This window comes from Pogona vitticeps, chromosome 1 (genome assembly GCF_051106095.1).
Source record: "Pogona vitticeps strain Pit_001003342236 chromosome 1, PviZW2.1, whole genome shotgun sequence".
Lineage (NCBI taxonomy): Eukaryota > Metazoa > Chordata > Lepidosauria > Squamata > Agamidae > Pogona > Pogona vitticeps.
In genome coordinates, this window is record NC_135783.1 from 345,819,209 (window position 1) to 345,837,284 (window position 18,076).

The window sequence follows — 18,076 nt, forward strand, 5'->3', positions numbered from 1 at the left end:
ATCCTTTCTTCTAGGTCTAGTTTCTAATAATATATTGCTACTAGAAGAAATCCATTTTGAAGGAAATCAACCCTGAGTGCTCACTGGAAGGACAGATCCTGAAGCTGAGGCTCCAATACTTTGGCCATCTCAGGAGAAGAGAAGACTCCCTGGAAAAGACCCTGATGTTGGGAAAGTGTGAAGGCAAGAGGAGAAGGGGACGACAGAGGACGGCATGGTTGGACATGGTAAACAAAGCTACCAACATGAATTTGACCCAACTCCAGGAGACACTGGAAGACAGGAGGGCCTGGCATGCTCTGGTCCATGGGGTCACAAAGAGTCGGACACGACTAAATGACTAAACAACAACATTAACACTTTTGCTTAGGGGACCAGAAACACACTGCTGGACAATGACATCTTAACAAAACAATGGGATCATAGGATCAAACTGAGCCGTCCCAGTTAATGATGCACCACTTCTATTCTGAACTGAGGAGAAGCTCCCAAGCTATTTTCAAAGGTAACATGTACAATCCATTACAGTAATCCAATGAAGAGGTTATCAGAGTACTGTATCTGTGGCCAGGCTATCTCTGACTTAGGCAGGTACATAGTAAGTATATCAGTCTAAGCTGATAAAAGATGCTTCTAGACACGAAGGTCACCTGTTCCTCAAATACCAGTGATAATCCAGGCAAACCTCACACCTGATCCTTCAGGGAGAATGTAATCTCCACCACAGCAAGTTTAAACACTCCTCAGCTAAACAGAGGAATCATCCAATAAAGTAAAAAAAAAAAAACACCTCCCTCTTCTATGGACAGAACATTTGGTTGTTTTCCTTCATCCAGTAGATCACCATGCTCAAACAACAACAGAGGATATTCCAGCAAATAAGGATAAATTAATTACCCCATAGTTCAGGAAAAAATGAGAAAAGGCCAAGTGGTCCTTACACAATACAAATGCAAGAGCAGGTGATATTATTATTAAACCACTACAAAGCGATCAAACAACTAGCTTTTGAGGTTAATCAATCTTCCTTAGGTGATGCACTAAGATCGTGTGGATAATTTAGGGGAAAGTTATATAAATTTATATATATATATAAATTCATGGTATATGATGGTGCCACGTCTGCTTCTTAAAGTGAGTCGAAATGCAAGCTGCAAACTCCATTGGGATGTGACTTCAAACTCCACTCTAAGAAACAGTTGGCTGGATTTCTCCTCCCAACTCCACAGACAAAGAACAACAAAATAACCTACAATTTACCAGCAGCAGCACTGCTGCCTTCTTTCGAAGCTCAAGATTCCTATTTGGCCAGGACCAAAAGTGGCAAAAGCAAACTTTTCTATTTTTTCTGGAAAATATTCTATGCAAGATATCATGAATAGCTGCCCAGAGCACCATCAAGAAGACAACATGAATTCTTAACATCTTCCAAGCACAACTGCAAACTCAGGAAAACATCTCCTTACATCAATTAGGTAGAAATATTAATCTAGTTTCTCCTAGTGCAGAAATCCCAGCCAGTACAGCTTAATGGTGAAGGATTCTGGGAGTTGCAGTCCAAGAACATCTGGGTTACCCAACATTGGGAACCACTGTCCTAGCCAGTAGTCTAAACTTTAATCCTAATTCTCTGATGAAGGCTTGTCACTTTTCTGTATTACCATGTGTTGTCTGTCTGTTTTCAACTGTATGATCCATGTTTCATAACAGTATACACTATTTGTACAGTAGCCCAGTGCAAATGTAAAGTTCCCCAGGCACATTAATGCCAATCTGGTTTAATTATACTTTGCAACCACATTTAGACACAAGTGTGAGGAAAGGAAGACAAGTCATATAAGATATCTCCAGGTGAATGCTAGATCTGCCCTAGACAGAGCCTTAAAGCCCTAAGAAATATAGCTTGCTTAACCACCACTGAAGTATAACCATAGGAGTGGAACTATGCTAAGGCTTAGTCAGAACTTCAAGAAGCAACCTGAATAACAATCAGCTGTAATAGATCATGTGACAAGAATATCAAAACATTTTGAATAGACTTGTTCTTTGATTTGATTAATGAGACTGAAATCATTAGCAGCAGAAAAATTAAAATGGGTAACAACTCTTAGTAAACATATGTCAAGGGAGAAACAAGGTAGAAAACATCAAACAAGGTGGCAAACATTTATTTCACCACAAAAGGTGAGCAGTAGAGAAGGAAGGAGGAATGCAATTTACAGTGGATTAACTATTAAATTAACCTTTAAATTATTGACCCCTCCACGTGAAATAGAAATTAAATCTTAATTCTTTTTACTTGAAATGTCTTTCTCCTTTAACAGCATAAGATTGCAGGGTATTCGGAAAAATAAACAATCCACGCAAAACAAGGTACAGGAACATGGGCATGGACCTGGCAAAGGAGCCCACCTTTCTTGAAAGCTGAAACTTTGGTTCACAAACTCTGTGAAAAACTATAAATATTTTTTTTGGTACAGTAAGAGATTAGCTGGAACTGATAGGACACCACCTCCATTATCATGCAAGGGGAAAGACTTTAAAAAAAACTAAAATGAGAGTTTATCTTTGCTTACCTAGTTATGAAATAACACAAGGCATAGACAATCAATGTTTATAAAATGCTTTAATAAAACCTTAAATTTTACTACTGATTTGCCTTCACATAGTGTTGTTTCGTATGCTATCTCAGAGAACCTTCTTTGCAAACCGTCAAGCGCATTCAAGGTTCCAACACAGAAGTTTTCTTCCAAATGTGTTTTAGTTCTTATCAAGTGATATTGGTCTTCTGAAGCTCAAAACTCCCATCCAGTTAAAGGTGAGCTAACAATTTTACACTAACTGGCATAGTTAGTCTAAATTATTTGGCATCAGGGATGAACTCTGGGGTACCAAAATGAATTATTCTTGAATATCAATCAGAAAGTTTGAAAGATAAATACCAATTTAAAAAGATATATTTAAGAAGTAACCAAGTTTTGGTCCAGCAACTAATCTATATTGAATCAGTTTTGACTGGAGGATACACAATAATTCTGGGGTGCTACCAGAAGCAAGTAAGTGGGTTTGTAAATTTTTGAGACAAAGGAAAGATACCTGGATTGGATTTCTGGGAGTTGAAATAAAACTTATTTGCTGAAACCTTGAATGTCTGATATCTGAAGATATACATATTGATAATTTGTCACAAATCTAATCTCAACCTTACTGCAAACCTCTCAAAGACAGCTCAGAGGGAGCTGACCTTGTCAGTATACAAAATATTCCTCCTTTTGTAAACTAAGTCTTATTTTATGCTTGAGTCACAATTACTAAGAAAGATCTTATATGTTTTTGAAATGCTACTGGCTACAGGTTATGAAATTATTGGTCATGAGGCATTTTAGGACAGAAGTCCTAAAAATTACAAATCAATACTGATATGAAGGTTGGGGAAAAGGTGCTTCTCAACTTCTGGTCTATGTTTTAGTCTTAAAATGATCAACGCAAAATGTATATCTTTCTTGGTTTGGAAGTTTGCTAATAATTCTAAATTGTTTCCTGAAGATTTACATATGCAATATGCAACATGAATGCCAAGTCCCATGATTTCGCAACATCTGGAGCTGCGTAACTCTATAAGAAATTAGTAATATTTACCTCATCTACAATCTCTAGGGTGAAATCTTCTGAATAAATTAATCAAGCAGATGTGCCTCACCTGAAACCTGACTATCTGTCTGTATTTGTATGTGGCTGTCAATAAAGATGAAATGGTTGAGCCAGACATGACATGACAGCAGACTGTAAGAACATGCCACCTTTCCCAAAAAAACAAAACAAAACTAGAACTTCCTCTACATACAGTTGCAATTCAGGAAGCTGACACAGTCACACTCACAAACAATAACTCATGACTGTAAGATTTTATTCCCCAAAAGATTTTCTGCTCCACATGTCAAGCTGCATGATATCTCTGACCTGGACACATACACTCACATAACGATATCTAAACTAGCTTCTATCATAGCCAATAAACTCGTGGAGAGCCAATGCACAACAGACCATTGCTAAATTGACATCACACACTTTTCTCTCTAAGGCTGCAAACCTATGCACACTTATTTGAAAATGAGACCCAAAGACAGCACTGGAAATTACATCTAATTAAACATACATAGAACTGGACTGAAAAGATGATACTGTACAGTGAAACTGCCTACACCTGGCTGAAGCAATAAGGCACCCATAAAGTACCACGGAAGCAAGGAAAGATCCCTCTCTTGACTCCCGTCAAGGACCCTTACCTCCGGAGTCTTGTGGAGGGGGGAGACACCTAACCTTGAACTGCCACAAAGCTTGCAGCCACCCATCACATTCATTCCCGTTTTCCAGAATGCCCTGGGACTCAATTTTAGCCCATAGGTATCTGTAAGCAGTGAAGATGGGAGGCAGCTAAAAACCAAACATACTTCACATCTATCTGAGAAAAGCAATGTTACTTCAGTTATGTGATAAAACTTCCCTGAAGAGGAAAAACAAAATGAGGGCCCTGTTGTTACTGCATAATGTACAAGCTTGAGGAATATGAGGAATAGCTTAAAGTAACTTGGAGGCCTGTACAGAAGCCTCTGACTAAGTGGATTCAGAGAAGTGGAGGACAGATAGAGAGAGGGGCATGCCTGCTTCTAGCCCCGTCCAGATCCTGAACATGCAGAGAGGGGAGATCCTAGCCCTGCCCTGCTCTGCTGTCACCCTCTCTTCACTGGAATCCTGCTTTGAAGGAAAATCCACAAGTGAATCCTGGAAAATCTGGGGTTTTCTTTAAGCATGAAGGATGAATATAAGCAAGAACATATCCTCAGACTCCACCATGACTGTGTGAAAATGCCATTTATCAGAGGTAGTACAGCCTTTTAACAGAATTAAACGTTAACACTGTTAATGTTGATTAAGAGCTTCGCTCTAAGCATGTTCTGGAAACTGGGTAATTAACAACCTGAATAGAGGTTCTGTAATGAATGAACGAGTTGCATGGTTGCACTTCTGTGAATGTACACACATGTTAGTAGAAGAAGAAAGATTTAAGGGTGATTCAGAAAATAATTTTTTGGGAGAGAAGTATATGGAGGATAAGGAATGTATGTTCAGTATTTGCGTGCGGAACATGAAGTAAGAGAGTTTGGACAGCTTATCCTGAACAAGAGGAAGAACCATGTGTTCAAAGAAACAGATTTATGTTTGGGAGATTCTGCCATTTACTCAAGATTATTCAGCAAGTTACTTGCATTTCACTCTCAAAATCTGCCTTTCTGTGAAACTAGTTGTTTTGTGACTAAACATGACACTATTTTCTGAACTGTGCCCCTTCTGGCAGTTATTCTGTGAGAGACACTGCATTTCTTCAAAATTCCAAAGGTGGCCCATGACTCAATGAGACTAGAGATGCTTGTTCTAAACTAGATGGCTATAGGGGCTGCCAGAAAACCTGAGCAATGACTATGATAGCAAGAGCTTCAAAATCTTGTAATCCAGAAATATCTTTCATTTGGAAACCATTGCTTAAAGCTATCCCTATTACAGCATCCTCCTTTCTTCGATGCACATCTTAGCGCAGTGGTTCTTAACCTTTGTTACTCAGGTGTTTTTGAACTGCAACTCCCAGAAACCGCAGCCAGCAGAGCTGATGGTGAAGGCCGTATTAGGTGCCGTATTAAGGGGGCTTGCATGTTTTAATGAAGCTGAGAGCAATGCTGTCAAGAGGCCAAATTCCATTATGAGCCTAGACTCCTAGCAGGATCACCCAAGGTGGAATGGTGATAGCTAAGACACCAGACTTTGATGCATCCACCTCCTTCAAGGCAACTACTGGACAACAGTAATAGCCAAAGCTGACACTCGCAGAGGAAGCAACAGCAATAATACTCAAGTTAACTTTTGTTCATACTGCACACAAGAAGACAACGGTAAATCACTGCTGATAAGTCCAAAATGAAACAAGAGATAGTCTTGGAAGAGGAGACTCCCACGTTGGAAAGCACTTAATCAGCTACCAGGGAAGAGCAAAGGACAAGTATGAACAGCTCTATCACTAATGAAGCAACCAGATTAAAGCCGAAAGGATGGCTCATGGCTAAAATACATAGAGGTGAAAGGAAAGTCTAATGTTGCACAACTCATATAGTTGGAACATGGAACATGAGAAACATGAATCAAGATGAACTGGAAACCATAAAGCAAGAAATGGAATGTATAAACATTGCAGTGTTTGGTGTCAGTTAACTAAAGTGGACTAGAACAGAATACACTCAGTTAGACAACTGCAAAGAGTTCTACTCTGGAAATGGCAACATGAGAAGAAATAGAGTGCTTCTAGTACTGAGGCAAGATGTAATCCTTTGAAGAAGAATCCTGTGATGAAGAGCCTGCAATTCTAGAAGGTGAAATGAAAAGCTGGTCTACACTTTATCTTAGACAAAAGCCGAGAAGCAAGAAAGCTGGTCTGGAAAGACATAAATCAATACGGGTAAATGGAATACCAAGAGAAATATTCCACAGAGATGGACTCTGTCAAAATTGAAATATGTTTATTGCAAAAAAAAAAAAAGGAAAAACAAAACAATGGTTGACAGACTGGTAACATTTAATATATATTCCAGTCCCCAAGAATCATAGAAAAGTGAAGTTGGAAGGGGCCTACAAAGCCATCAAGTCCAAACCCCTGCTCATTGCAGGAATACAATCAAAGAATATCTGCCAAGTGATTATCTAAGTTTTTCTTGGATACCTCCAGTGTTGGAGCACTCACCAACTCCCGAGGAAAATGGTTCCACTGTCGCATTGCTCTAACAGTTAGGAAGTTTTTCCTGATATTCAACCAAAATCTGGCTTCCTTTAACTTGAGCCCATTGTTGTGTGTCCTGCACTCTGGGATGATCAAGAACAGATTCTGCCCCTCCTCTGTATAACAGCCTTTCAAATATTTAAAATGTGCTATCATATCACCCATTGGTTTTCTTTTCTCAAGGCTAAACATGCCCAATTCTTTCAGCCTTTACTCATAAGGCTTGGTTTCCAGCCCCCTGGAAAGAAGAAGATGTCAAGGAAGAAAGGAGATGTCAAGGAGTACAGTAGCTACAGTGGTGCCTCGCTTAACAAGCGCACCATTTAACAACGAATCCACATAGTGACGCTTTTTTGCGATCACTAATGTGATCGCTTTGCGACGTTTTGAATGGTAAAACATCGCATTGCAATGTTCTAAAAACAGCTGATCGGCAGTTCCAAAATGGCCGCCTGAAGAAAAAATGGCCGCCCGCTCCGTTTTCGCGCCCTGCCCTCGCTTACCGGGCGGGGAAAATGGCCGCCGGATGGGGGAATCTTCACATAGCGGTGAGTTTTCGCCCCATAGGAACGCATTAAACGGAGTTTAATGCGTTCCGATGGGTTCCCCCCCCGCATAGCGACGAATCCGATTAGCGACATTAATCCTGGAACGGATTAACGTCGCTATGCGGGGCACCACTGTATATGACTATTGCTCTATGTTCCTATACAATCAAAGTGATGCTCAAGATGTTGCAACAAAGGCTTTCACCTTATAAAGCCTTTTATAAGGTTACTTTTTGGACTACAGCTTCCTGAATCACAGACTTGGAAACCTTCCTTTTTGGACTACATATATTCATAGCCTCAACGTTGTAGTACAGAAAAAAAAAACTTTTCCAAGATCTGTCCTTTCCAATTACTCATTCCACATCATTTCCTACGAACAACTCAAGACTGCAATTGTTTCTCAGGTTATTAGTGAAGAATATTTGATCTCACAAGCAGGTGTCTTTATTTTCAGACAGCATTATTGGTGTCTCCAATCACTTCCAAAATAAAAAGAATATTGCCAGAAACTCCTTCCTGTCATACATTGAGAAATCGCATAAAGGGGTTCCATGGAACCTCTGCTGAGGATTACATCACCTGGTGCACACTCAGTTCATGTATCACACAGGCCAGTTCTACTGAGTACCATTATAGCTCCAAATCAACTGAAACGGGGTCCTGTAACAGTGGTCCTCAATTGTTGGTTCTCCAAATGTTTTAGACTGAAAGGCCCTTGCTAAAATGGTGAATGATCAAGGATTCAGGGAATTACATCTAGACAGTCAAAGGCTGGGGATCACTGTTGTCGAATATAGTAGACACTGTCCTACCAGGAGAGATCACAGGGAAATGTCAAGTGAAGTTTCTTTTCAGAGGAACCCATCTATTTTTCTTAATCTTCTTCCCAAGAAAGCTCCCCTAAACCCCCAAAGGAGCCCAAGGCTCCTTAGAATATTTTTTTAAGGAACAATGTTTTTGTTTCCACAATAGAACACATGACTTGAAATAAAATTTTCATTCTTCTTTTTTTAATGTTTCATATTTGTGTTAACATGATTTTATCATACTTAATACGCTGCTTTGAGGCAATATTTGTACTTTGAACAGTTTCTTGGGAATTTCTTATACCATACATATACTCCAATTAACAAACCAAGCTTATCAACTCTACCGTGACAAACCATCTATCATGAAAAAACTGATTTTTAAAAACCGTATCATTTTCTACTACGGTTCCAGTCATTTACTGACTTAAGCCAAAAGGCACAGGGAAATATTAAGCAGTTCTCCACCAACATCTTAACATACAGACGCCAAAAGGATATCCTTATCCAATCCAATTCAGGGCAAGGTCATACGGAGTGTTCTTTCAGCACCCGAAGGCTCTGCCAGTCTGCCGAAGAACACGGCTGGGAAGGAGTTTCTCACAGAGCAAGAGAGAAACAGAATGGCAGTGAGCCAGGAGAGAGCTTGTAGCAGAGATTAAAGACTGCATTTCTCTGCCCAGTAAAAGAACATATCCACCACGTGCTGACAGTAAGGCAGCCTCAGATTAAACCACACAAGAACACAATTCTCTGAGCAGTTTGCTTCTTTATACAACAGTTTAGCAAAGCATTTTGTTTTCAGCCAACGTATCTTGGACAAGTTGCTTTTCTTTCTTTCTTTCTTTCAGTAGGGGTAAACCATCTTAAATCTAAATGCTTCAGTTTAATACTGTCAGGGATTAGGCGACCCTTCTCCCCAAAGATGGTGGAGCTGAAAGAAAGTTTCTTCCGGCAGAACAGAAGCCTTTGATGAGAGTATAGAGAGACATTCTGAAAGCAAGAAAGGCATCCAATGCTACCCTGGAAGCCTAAAAGCAGATCTCTTTTCCATAGCAGTTTATGAGTTGGTAGAATACTGTTTATCTGATCTGACTGCAGAAGTGGCAGGCTGAGTGTCACATCACAGGGACAATATCTGAAGTCTTCAAGAACCCAAAGATTTTAACATTCCCCAAGAAGAAAACTGGTAAGCCTAGCATGTTCCTGAGGAGACATGAAAGGCTCCCCTGCTGTTCAGTAATGTCTCGAAGGAATTCAGCCTGACTTGCAAGGAGAATCGGAGCCCATTTGCCATCTTATGAAGCTGTGCAGGAAGATACACTCTATGCATATTCCAGAACAACGCCCTCCCCTCATCACACTGTATAGGAGAACCTTCCATGTTAGTTACTTCTGAAATGTCCCAGTTTGATTTCAAGTGGTTCTTACTCAGCCCTGTGCAAATGCCTTTTTTTCAAGAAGAGTTCTGATCCATTTAAGGGCAGAATGTTGAACGAGACCCTCACCCAGCCCAAAAAACTCACAGGCTGATCTTGCATCAGCTGGACTCTCACAGGGATGTTGTGATGATAAAGGGGGGAGAGGAGAGAAGTTCATACCTTAAGCTCACTGGAGGAAAGACAGAATATAAATGCAATGAATAAATGTCAATCCTCTATCCAGATAGTAAGTATTTGCCCCCTGCTAGGCTTTCTGATACTCTTTCAGTTTCATTCAACAGAAACTCACTCTGTGAAAAGTTTCAAAAAAAAGTAGCAACAAAATTTTTGTCTACCAAGAAAAGTTGTTCTTTCCTTAAAGACTCTCCCAAAGCACTAAAAAATGAACTTGAGACCAAATAAAGATTTACAGTGGAATTATTCAGGAGGACACTCTTATCTTTATTTTTACATTTTGAATAAATTATAAGAAGTTACCATTCTGCAGAGTCTGTGCCCGGGATTCCTTTCCCAAGTTCACATGAAAGCCTCCAACTGTTTGAGATTTTCCTGCCGCTACAAGGAAGAAAAAAGAAAAAGCTTGTCAAATACAACAGACTAACAGAAGTGTGACAATAAAACTTGCAATGGCTTCCTTAAGTTTCACACTAACAAGCTTCAGTAGAGACAGAAATAGAGGCCCATCTTACCCTTATTAAAGATCCACCAATAGTCATCATGGAGCTCAAACTTTGTCCCCTTATGCAGCTGTACCAGACTACAGTGGTGCCTCGCTTAACGGGCGCCCTGTTTAATGACGAATCCGCATAGCGATGGCTTTTTTGCGATCGCTTTTGCAATCGCATTGCGATGTTGCCTATGGGGAAAATTTACTTTGCGATTTTTCCCCATAGCCCATTTTCGCCCAGCTGAGCGGCTCCCGCCACTCAGCTGGGTGAAAATGCCGGTGGTTCCAAAATGGCCACCCGTTGTGTTGCCTTGCTTTAGAGGCACCGAAAATGGCCGCCCCTATGGAGGATCTTCGCATAACGGTGAGTTTCCCCCCATGGGGGGAAATGCGTTCCTATAGGGTTTTTTGCCCCGTATAGCGACAAATCCGGATAGCGACAATTTATCCGGAACGGATTATCGTCGCTATGCAGGGCACCACTGTATAGCACATACAAAAAGCATAACCTCAACCACATCCACATATATTCAGTGTATATGCGAACGGCTTCATTTCACACATACGCTACATAATATATACAAATCAGCAACTGTTTTCCTAGATACATTTTCAGGTTTTCAAGGCAGTTCACATGCTCACTTAATGTGCTTCCCAAAGAGTTCTGTTATAAAGGATGTGTTTCTCAGCACATGATCTGTTCTTATCATTCCCTTCTCTTCTCTCCCTCTTTCCTCTGTTGCTTCTGTTTTCATCAGCCTTGCTGACTGGACCAACAATCCATCTCATCAACTTCTTCTTTCCTACCATGGTCAAGCAGATGCCTCTGGGAATCCCACAAGGAAGGCCATCCCCAGCAACTGGCGCTCCCAGGCATCCTACCTGATAGCTAATGGGTATCAATAAGCTTACCGTTCAAAATATTGTCCTAAAACCATCAAAATCAGTGTGGCTGCCATCATGGCAACTCACAACAGTGAATGCCACCTTCCTGGGAGTCCCTGCCACCCTTATGGGCAGCTTCGGAGCTCTCAAAGGGCTTTTCCCTGACATTGGAGGAAACCTTTTGAAAGCTTACCAGTTTTCTTCTTGGGGAATGTTAAATTCGAACTTCCCGCCCTTTCTCCCTGCCTTTTTGGCTTCAGAGGTTTCAGAGGACTTCCTGGGATGTCGGAGGAAGCCCTTTGAAAGCTCCAAAGGCAGGGAGGAAGGGCAGGAAATTCGAATTTCCTGCCCTTCCTCCCTGCCTCTGGAGCTTTCAAAGGGCTTCCTCCAATGTCGGGGAAAAGCCCTTTGAGAGCTCTGAAGCTGCCCATAAGGGTGACAGGGACCCCCAGGAAGGTCTCCCAGGGCTTGCACGCCACCATGGGAGACCTCCCTGGGAGTCTTCGCCTCTGCGATTGGTGCCTTCAGAGGTTTCAAAGAGCTTTTCCACGAGGAAGCCCTCCGAAAGCTCCAAAGGCAGGGAGGAAGAGCAGGAAATTTGAATTTCCCACCCTTTCTCCCTGCCTTTTTGGCTTCCGAGTTACCGAAGCTAACCCAGCACCGGGAGGCTAGAGCTGGCTGGGCGCTTGGCAACTCACCCCCGGCCATAGCGGAGGCAGCGTAGCGCCGGGAGGCTAGAACTGGCCGGGTGCTTGGCCGCTCGCCCCTGGCCGCACGGAGGCAGCGGAGCACCGACAGGCTTTGGACTGGTAAGTCCTTTTTTAAAAAAAACTTTTCTGTGTGGGTTTTGGAGGGTGGGTTTGGACCGGGGGAGTTATGTTTCTGTGTGTGTGTGTGTGTGCGTGTGTGCGTGCGTGCGTGTGTGTTTTGCAGTCCCAACGTGGGACTTGCTCTTTTTATTTTTATTTTGGTGTGGTTTTTTTTAAATGCTGGAACGGATTAATTCCGTTCCCATGCATTTCAATGGGAAATGGTACTTCGACTTACAAAATTTCCGAGGTACAAACATCCTTCCAAAACGGATTAATTTCATAAGTCGAGGGCCCACTGTATTCATCTGATCCTTTTGGTATTATATACTCAGTGTTGTTAGCTACTGTCTTTTAATTGTAAGCCATTTTAGATCCTTTAAAAATATATTTTAAAGAAATAAAAGAAATACATGGCATAAAGCCAACTGAAGATAGCGAGAGTAAGTAGGTCTTGAAGATATATCGTATTTCTCTGAAAATAAGACAGTGTCTTATATTAAATTTTGCTCCAAAAATGCAGTAGGGCTTATTTTCAGGGGATTTTTTTTCCATGTACAACAATCTACATTTATTCAAGTATAGTCATGTCATCTTTTGGTTGCTGCACAAGGGTGGAGGGCGGGGTTTCACTTAACTGGGGCTTATTTTTGGGGTAGGGCTTATATTACGAGCATCCTGACAAATCATACTAGGCCTTATTTTCAGGTTAGGTCTTATTTTCGGGAAAACAGGGTATGAATTATTTTGCATAAGCACAGGCCAGAATGGAATAGTTAAAGCTAAACTACTTGTATGTTTTTTTTATTAAACCACTCAAAAAGGTATCACACTGGAAATATGTTGTTTGCTAAAAGCATAGATTGGAACTTAGCCACCTGCTCCACATATCACCATTCCTGTTTTATAGCTTCCAGAACAAAAGCTACAACTATACATCATGATAGGGCCTTTTCTGAAGAAGGATTTTAATTGTGGAACTCTTCCCAAGAGAGGTCAGGCTGGCTTCACCTCTGTTGAGTTTCCAGCAAGTGGGTAAGACTATATATTCGGTCTTATATATATGCACCAGTGCTGACCATAGTTAATGCTGGCCAATTTCCTTCACAAACATGGGTTGTAAGCCCACTTGACGGTTTCAAATTCTAGATTATCAGGAAAACACAGCTATTACTGATTCTCATGTAACTCTAGATAACACTGCATAATATTTTGTTTCATTGGCTGTACATAAGCTGCTCCAGGAGTTACGGAGCAGGATAAACACATATGCATTCCCAGATAATACTGGCCTGCGAAAACAAGAGATAATTTGCTCTGAAAAACAGAAGTAACACACATACAGAAGCTATGGATTTTGCTTTTTGTAGCATGGTTTTCTGGGAGCCAGCATTATGTCTGTATCAGATCTCAGTCTAAAACCATAAACAACCCAAGAACATATGAATGACAGATTCCCCATTGCTCATTTCATAATTTTAAAATGCTATTCTACTGACATGGTGACATTTGCCGAAATTCACATTTCCTGAAAACCCTGATGTACTGATGAGTAACTCCTCAAATTCCATTCTTCTGTCACTTGCAATCGAGAACCGATTCAGAAGAGACCAGTATTCCACCATATTCGTGCAAAGGATTCTTCTGCTGTTATCATACAGAGCAAGCATTCTCAACAGCCAGTGGACTGCTGAGACAAGATGGCTGAATAGAAGCTCTGAGCACACCTTTTGCGCTTAGCAGAGATAACACCCAAGAGAGTATGAAGAATCCTGGAGAACACACAACTAATATTAAATGAGGAGCCCAGAAATACCTGAAACCCTAACCCTTATCTTTTACCCTCCCATGCCCACCCATAAGCATTCTTAACACTACTGCAATGATTCCAAGGGAAGCAAGCTTCCTTGAGAACTGAAGAAAGGGCCAAAGACAAAAAAACTGACTCTTAAAATGGTAAGGTCACTACAACTAGAAATATCTACAGAACACTCACACTTAGGGGCAGTCCAGCAGTATGACTCACAATTAAGTTCCAACTGGAAGAACAATAGCTGCCTTAGCATTCACGAATTTCCATTAACTGGAGGATGACACAGTTGTATCACTATAACTACAAGAACTGCTTTGCTCAACTCTTAAAGGGCAAATGGCTTTAAGACAAGCTGGCTACCCTCAAGAGAATCAAATTGCTTAGCACACATCTCACAGGCATCATCAAGAACAGCATTTTGCTTTTTTTATATAACAGAACCAATTGCCAATTATTTTGACGACAGAAAGCAAGGCAGGAATATACACATGCCCTCTAGAGCAGTTTCTCCAACCTGGTACTCTCTGGGTATGTTGAACTACAATTACCATATTCACACAACCAGCATAGCTGATTATGGAAGCTGTAGTCCAATATAGCAGAGGGCACTGGAAAAAGATGGAAAAGGTTGATCTGAAATTTAGTAGAGGACACAACAGTATCAAATACCAAAGAAGATGCATGCCCAAGAAGCCAACAATGGCACCATATCCTCTCTCTGTTTTAAGGCAATCTGAGCACAACATGTGGTATTTCACATCAGAATTGTAATGCTCTGAAGAGAAGACCAGAACATGCCTAAACTTCTATTGCAGGAATGGAGAACATGGAGTGCTACTGATGTTATAGTGAGCAACTCTCATTATTTCTCAGCAGTAGTAGTACTTAGCTAGGGCTGCTCCAAGCTGTAGCCCATTAATATCTAAAGGATGACATATACCCCATATCCAGTCCTATAGATCTTCTGTAGGATTTCCTATCAAAGCTAAACAGTCTACACACATAGGTCATACAGGCAAGCTACTTGAAGGCCAACTCATAGGCTGTAATGGGAACAAATTAGCATCCCACCCAAAAAGGCGGAGGAGAGACAATTCAATATATAAATCATCTGATGAGGCAACAGAATCAGCCCATGGTAATGTTTTCAGACATAGAAAAAAATCTGATTTTTGTGCTACCTGCAATCATAAACACAAGGTGTCAACCCAGACCTTTACTAATTTTGAAATTATCTTGAAATTATCTGTTTTATTTCAGACTCCTAAAATGCTACAATAAAATAATTACAGCCGAAGAGCATGATATTTATCAGAACTATCGAGCCAAAGAAGTTGGTGATACAGTAGAAATACTCATTTTTCTCAAGTCAGGCAATATGCAGACTTAAATAATACTTTCAACACCATACATTTACAGATAGAGGGCAGTTACACAGTAAGCAGAAAAAGTGTTACAATATCTAGTTCCTTAGACAATCATAATGTGATAATGTCAAAAATTCAGAACGTGTCTAACTGTGAGAACATCATGGATTTCACCAGCTACTCTGGTAGATCCAACATATAAAATATATACACTACACAGTACAGCAATATGTGTAATTCACTGCACCAAATGCAAGGATTTTTTTTAATTCAGTCTGAAATTAAAACCTAGTCTTAAGAAGATGTTGCTTGAAAGCCTTCCATTCTTATCTCAACCCATTTTACAGAAATGTGGATAGATGTGCATATGTCTAGTATAGTAATGACAAGCTTTATCAAGCCCACTCCTTTCACCTCTCTGCCGACATGCAAATACGTCTTATTACAATCCTACTAAACATCGAATGGGCTGGAAGTGAGACTAAGGTTCCTGCTCTGGACAGAACATAGCTCTTAAAGGAAAAAAAGAAGAAGAAAGCAAAAAAAGTGAAGGAAGAAATCAACACAGGCTGGCCACAAAGTGCAGAATTCAGCATTTTCCATAACTATCAAAGTATCCTCTGCAGCATTTTAAACGTCTTCATTCCACTGCGTACACAGAAAAAGGTTACCAGAAAGAAAATCTGCTCTCAAGCCTGATACAAGACTGACACCTGGAGGAAGACATGAAACAAAGAAAGAGGAAGCCATTCCTATATTGTGAATTATCTCCTGGGGAGCATCAATTCTGCACTCTCTCTACACATGCATCATCAAGATGACTTAAGAACATTTACAATAAGACTATGGGAAGGCAATGCAATGAAGGGCAAATAAAGTTTTTAATATGACAATAGGGAGGTGGTACGCTGAGTTAATAAAAATGTTTTATTAAATCAGTTTTCTTCTTTTGGTGACAACAAAAAAGTAAAAGGTAAACTGAAATATCTTTCAAGAACACTGCTCTTTCTACCAGTTAATCCAATTAAGATCATTAGCATTCTGCTCATCTAAGACATGTGATTTTCTGAAGAGACGCCTGGATATCTATAGTCAGAAATATCAACGTGGGAAGCAATTTTTATACCTTTATTTTATGCATTTCATCAAAATATCAGATTGCTGTCAAAATAGTTAAGTCTCTTCATATGCTGTGTTAGTTATTATCAGTCTAAGGTCTATCATAAAAGGAATTGGGGCAAACATAAAAATAAGCAATTCAGGTAACAAATCTTCAATTATATAATAAACAGATTATACTGACTGGGTGAAATGGCCTCTGCAAGCCAAAAACCAGGATTTCAAGTCAATTTTGATTCTTTGCATAATTTATAACTTTAAAAACCTTTTTAGAAATGCTGTATTTTATTCCCTTCTGTATGATTGAAACTGCAGTCTCATTCCAAGAAGGAGCTATCACCTTCAGCAAACCTTTGCATCACTGTTAAGAAATGGGATTAGTGTCTTCTAATTGTTGTTGTTTAGTCGTTAAGTCATGTCCGCCTCTTTGTGACCCCATGGACCAGAGCACGCCAGGCCCTCCTGTCTTCCACTGCCTCCTGGAGTTGGGTCAAATTCATGTTGGTCGCTTCGATGACACTGTCCAACCATCTCATCCTCTGTCGGCCCCTTCTCCTCTTGCCTTTACACTTTCCCAAAATCAGGGTCTTTTCCAGGGAGTTTTCTCTTTTCATGAGATGGCCAAAGTACTGGAGCCTCAGCTTCAGGATCTGTCCTTCCAGTGTGCACTCAGGGTTGATTTCCTTAAAAATGATGTCTTCTAGTAGCAATATACAGTATTATTAGAAACTACACCTAGAAGAAAGGATGAGGTCTGGGATGGGATCTTCACAAGCCAAACAGCAAACTTCTGTGGGTCTGATCAAACCCATGGACCAGAGATTTTCTAAACCTGTTTTGGTAGTTACATGTTAGATACAAAATGCTTTAATGCACCAAATAAAGAAACAAGAACTGGTTTTGCAAAAAAATCAATCAATCAGAGGCCAAAGACACTTCTACACAAGCAGGTGCTACAAATCCAGTAATGTCGAATGACTATCATTTTTCTCCTTATCCAACAAACTTTACTTTATTTGGACTTATACCCTGCCCTTCTAGACAAAGTCTACTCAGAGCAGCTAAGAAAGGAGCTGTCCTAAGACTATTTATTTATTGATTGATTGATTTGATTTATATACCACTCCATTAGTGCACTGTTCTATTTATTGTTTAGAACAGTAAAACATAACAATCAATCACATTAAAAAACAACAACACTGAGAATAGCAATAAACTCAGGAGAGGCATAATCTGCAGTTTAAGCATGGAACACAAGGCATATTAAAATATATGTGCATATTTTTTAAAAAATCAGGCAGGGTTACGGAGAAAGGCCTCTCTGAAAAGCAGTGTTTTCAGGCATCTATTAAATGTTGGGAGGGAGGGGGTCTTGGTGTTACCATGGAGAAGGCCCTAGCTCTGGTATTTATTTTTTATTTATTTATTAAATTTATTTGTACCCTGCCTATCTGGTCATTGCGACCACTCTAGGCGGCTTCCAGACAAATAAAAATACAAAAAACATATACATATAGCAAAATAAAAATATAAAGGTAGGTAATTTCCTGGCCTCCTTCAGAGTAGCCACCCAGAGAAACATTACTTTGGAAGACCTAGTGGTGCAGGTAGATGACATCCAAAAAATATGCTCCGACAAGTAGCATGGTACCAAATAGACATGGGGGCATTCGTACACAAATACAAATACCCCTGCCAGGTGGACATAATGAGGGTTCACCTGCCTTGAGTCGGACTGTCCACTCACCCTTCTGCTGCTGCCGCAGGCTCCACACTCCCTCCCTATCGCTCCGG

General features: G+C 40.4%; 1 protein-coding gene across 2 annotated transcripts in view; it reads right to left on the reverse strand.

Moving 5' to 3' along the window:
• The window catches only part of BRF1 (BRF1 general transcription factor IIIB subunit), a 251,642-nt gene that overhangs the window by 222,241 nt on the left and 11,325 nt on the right, over positions 1–18,076 (reverse strand). For both annotated transcript variants that reach the window (XR_013540718.1, XM_020800763.3), the window contains exon 2: positions 10,100–10,177. Coding sequence is in view for 1 of the 2 variants with exons in the window: in XM_020800763.3 (XP_020656422.2) it covers positions 10,100–10,177 (78 nt within the window). In the remaining variant the exon portion in view is untranslated. The remainder of the gene's footprint in view (positions 1–10,099; positions 10,178–18,076) is intronic.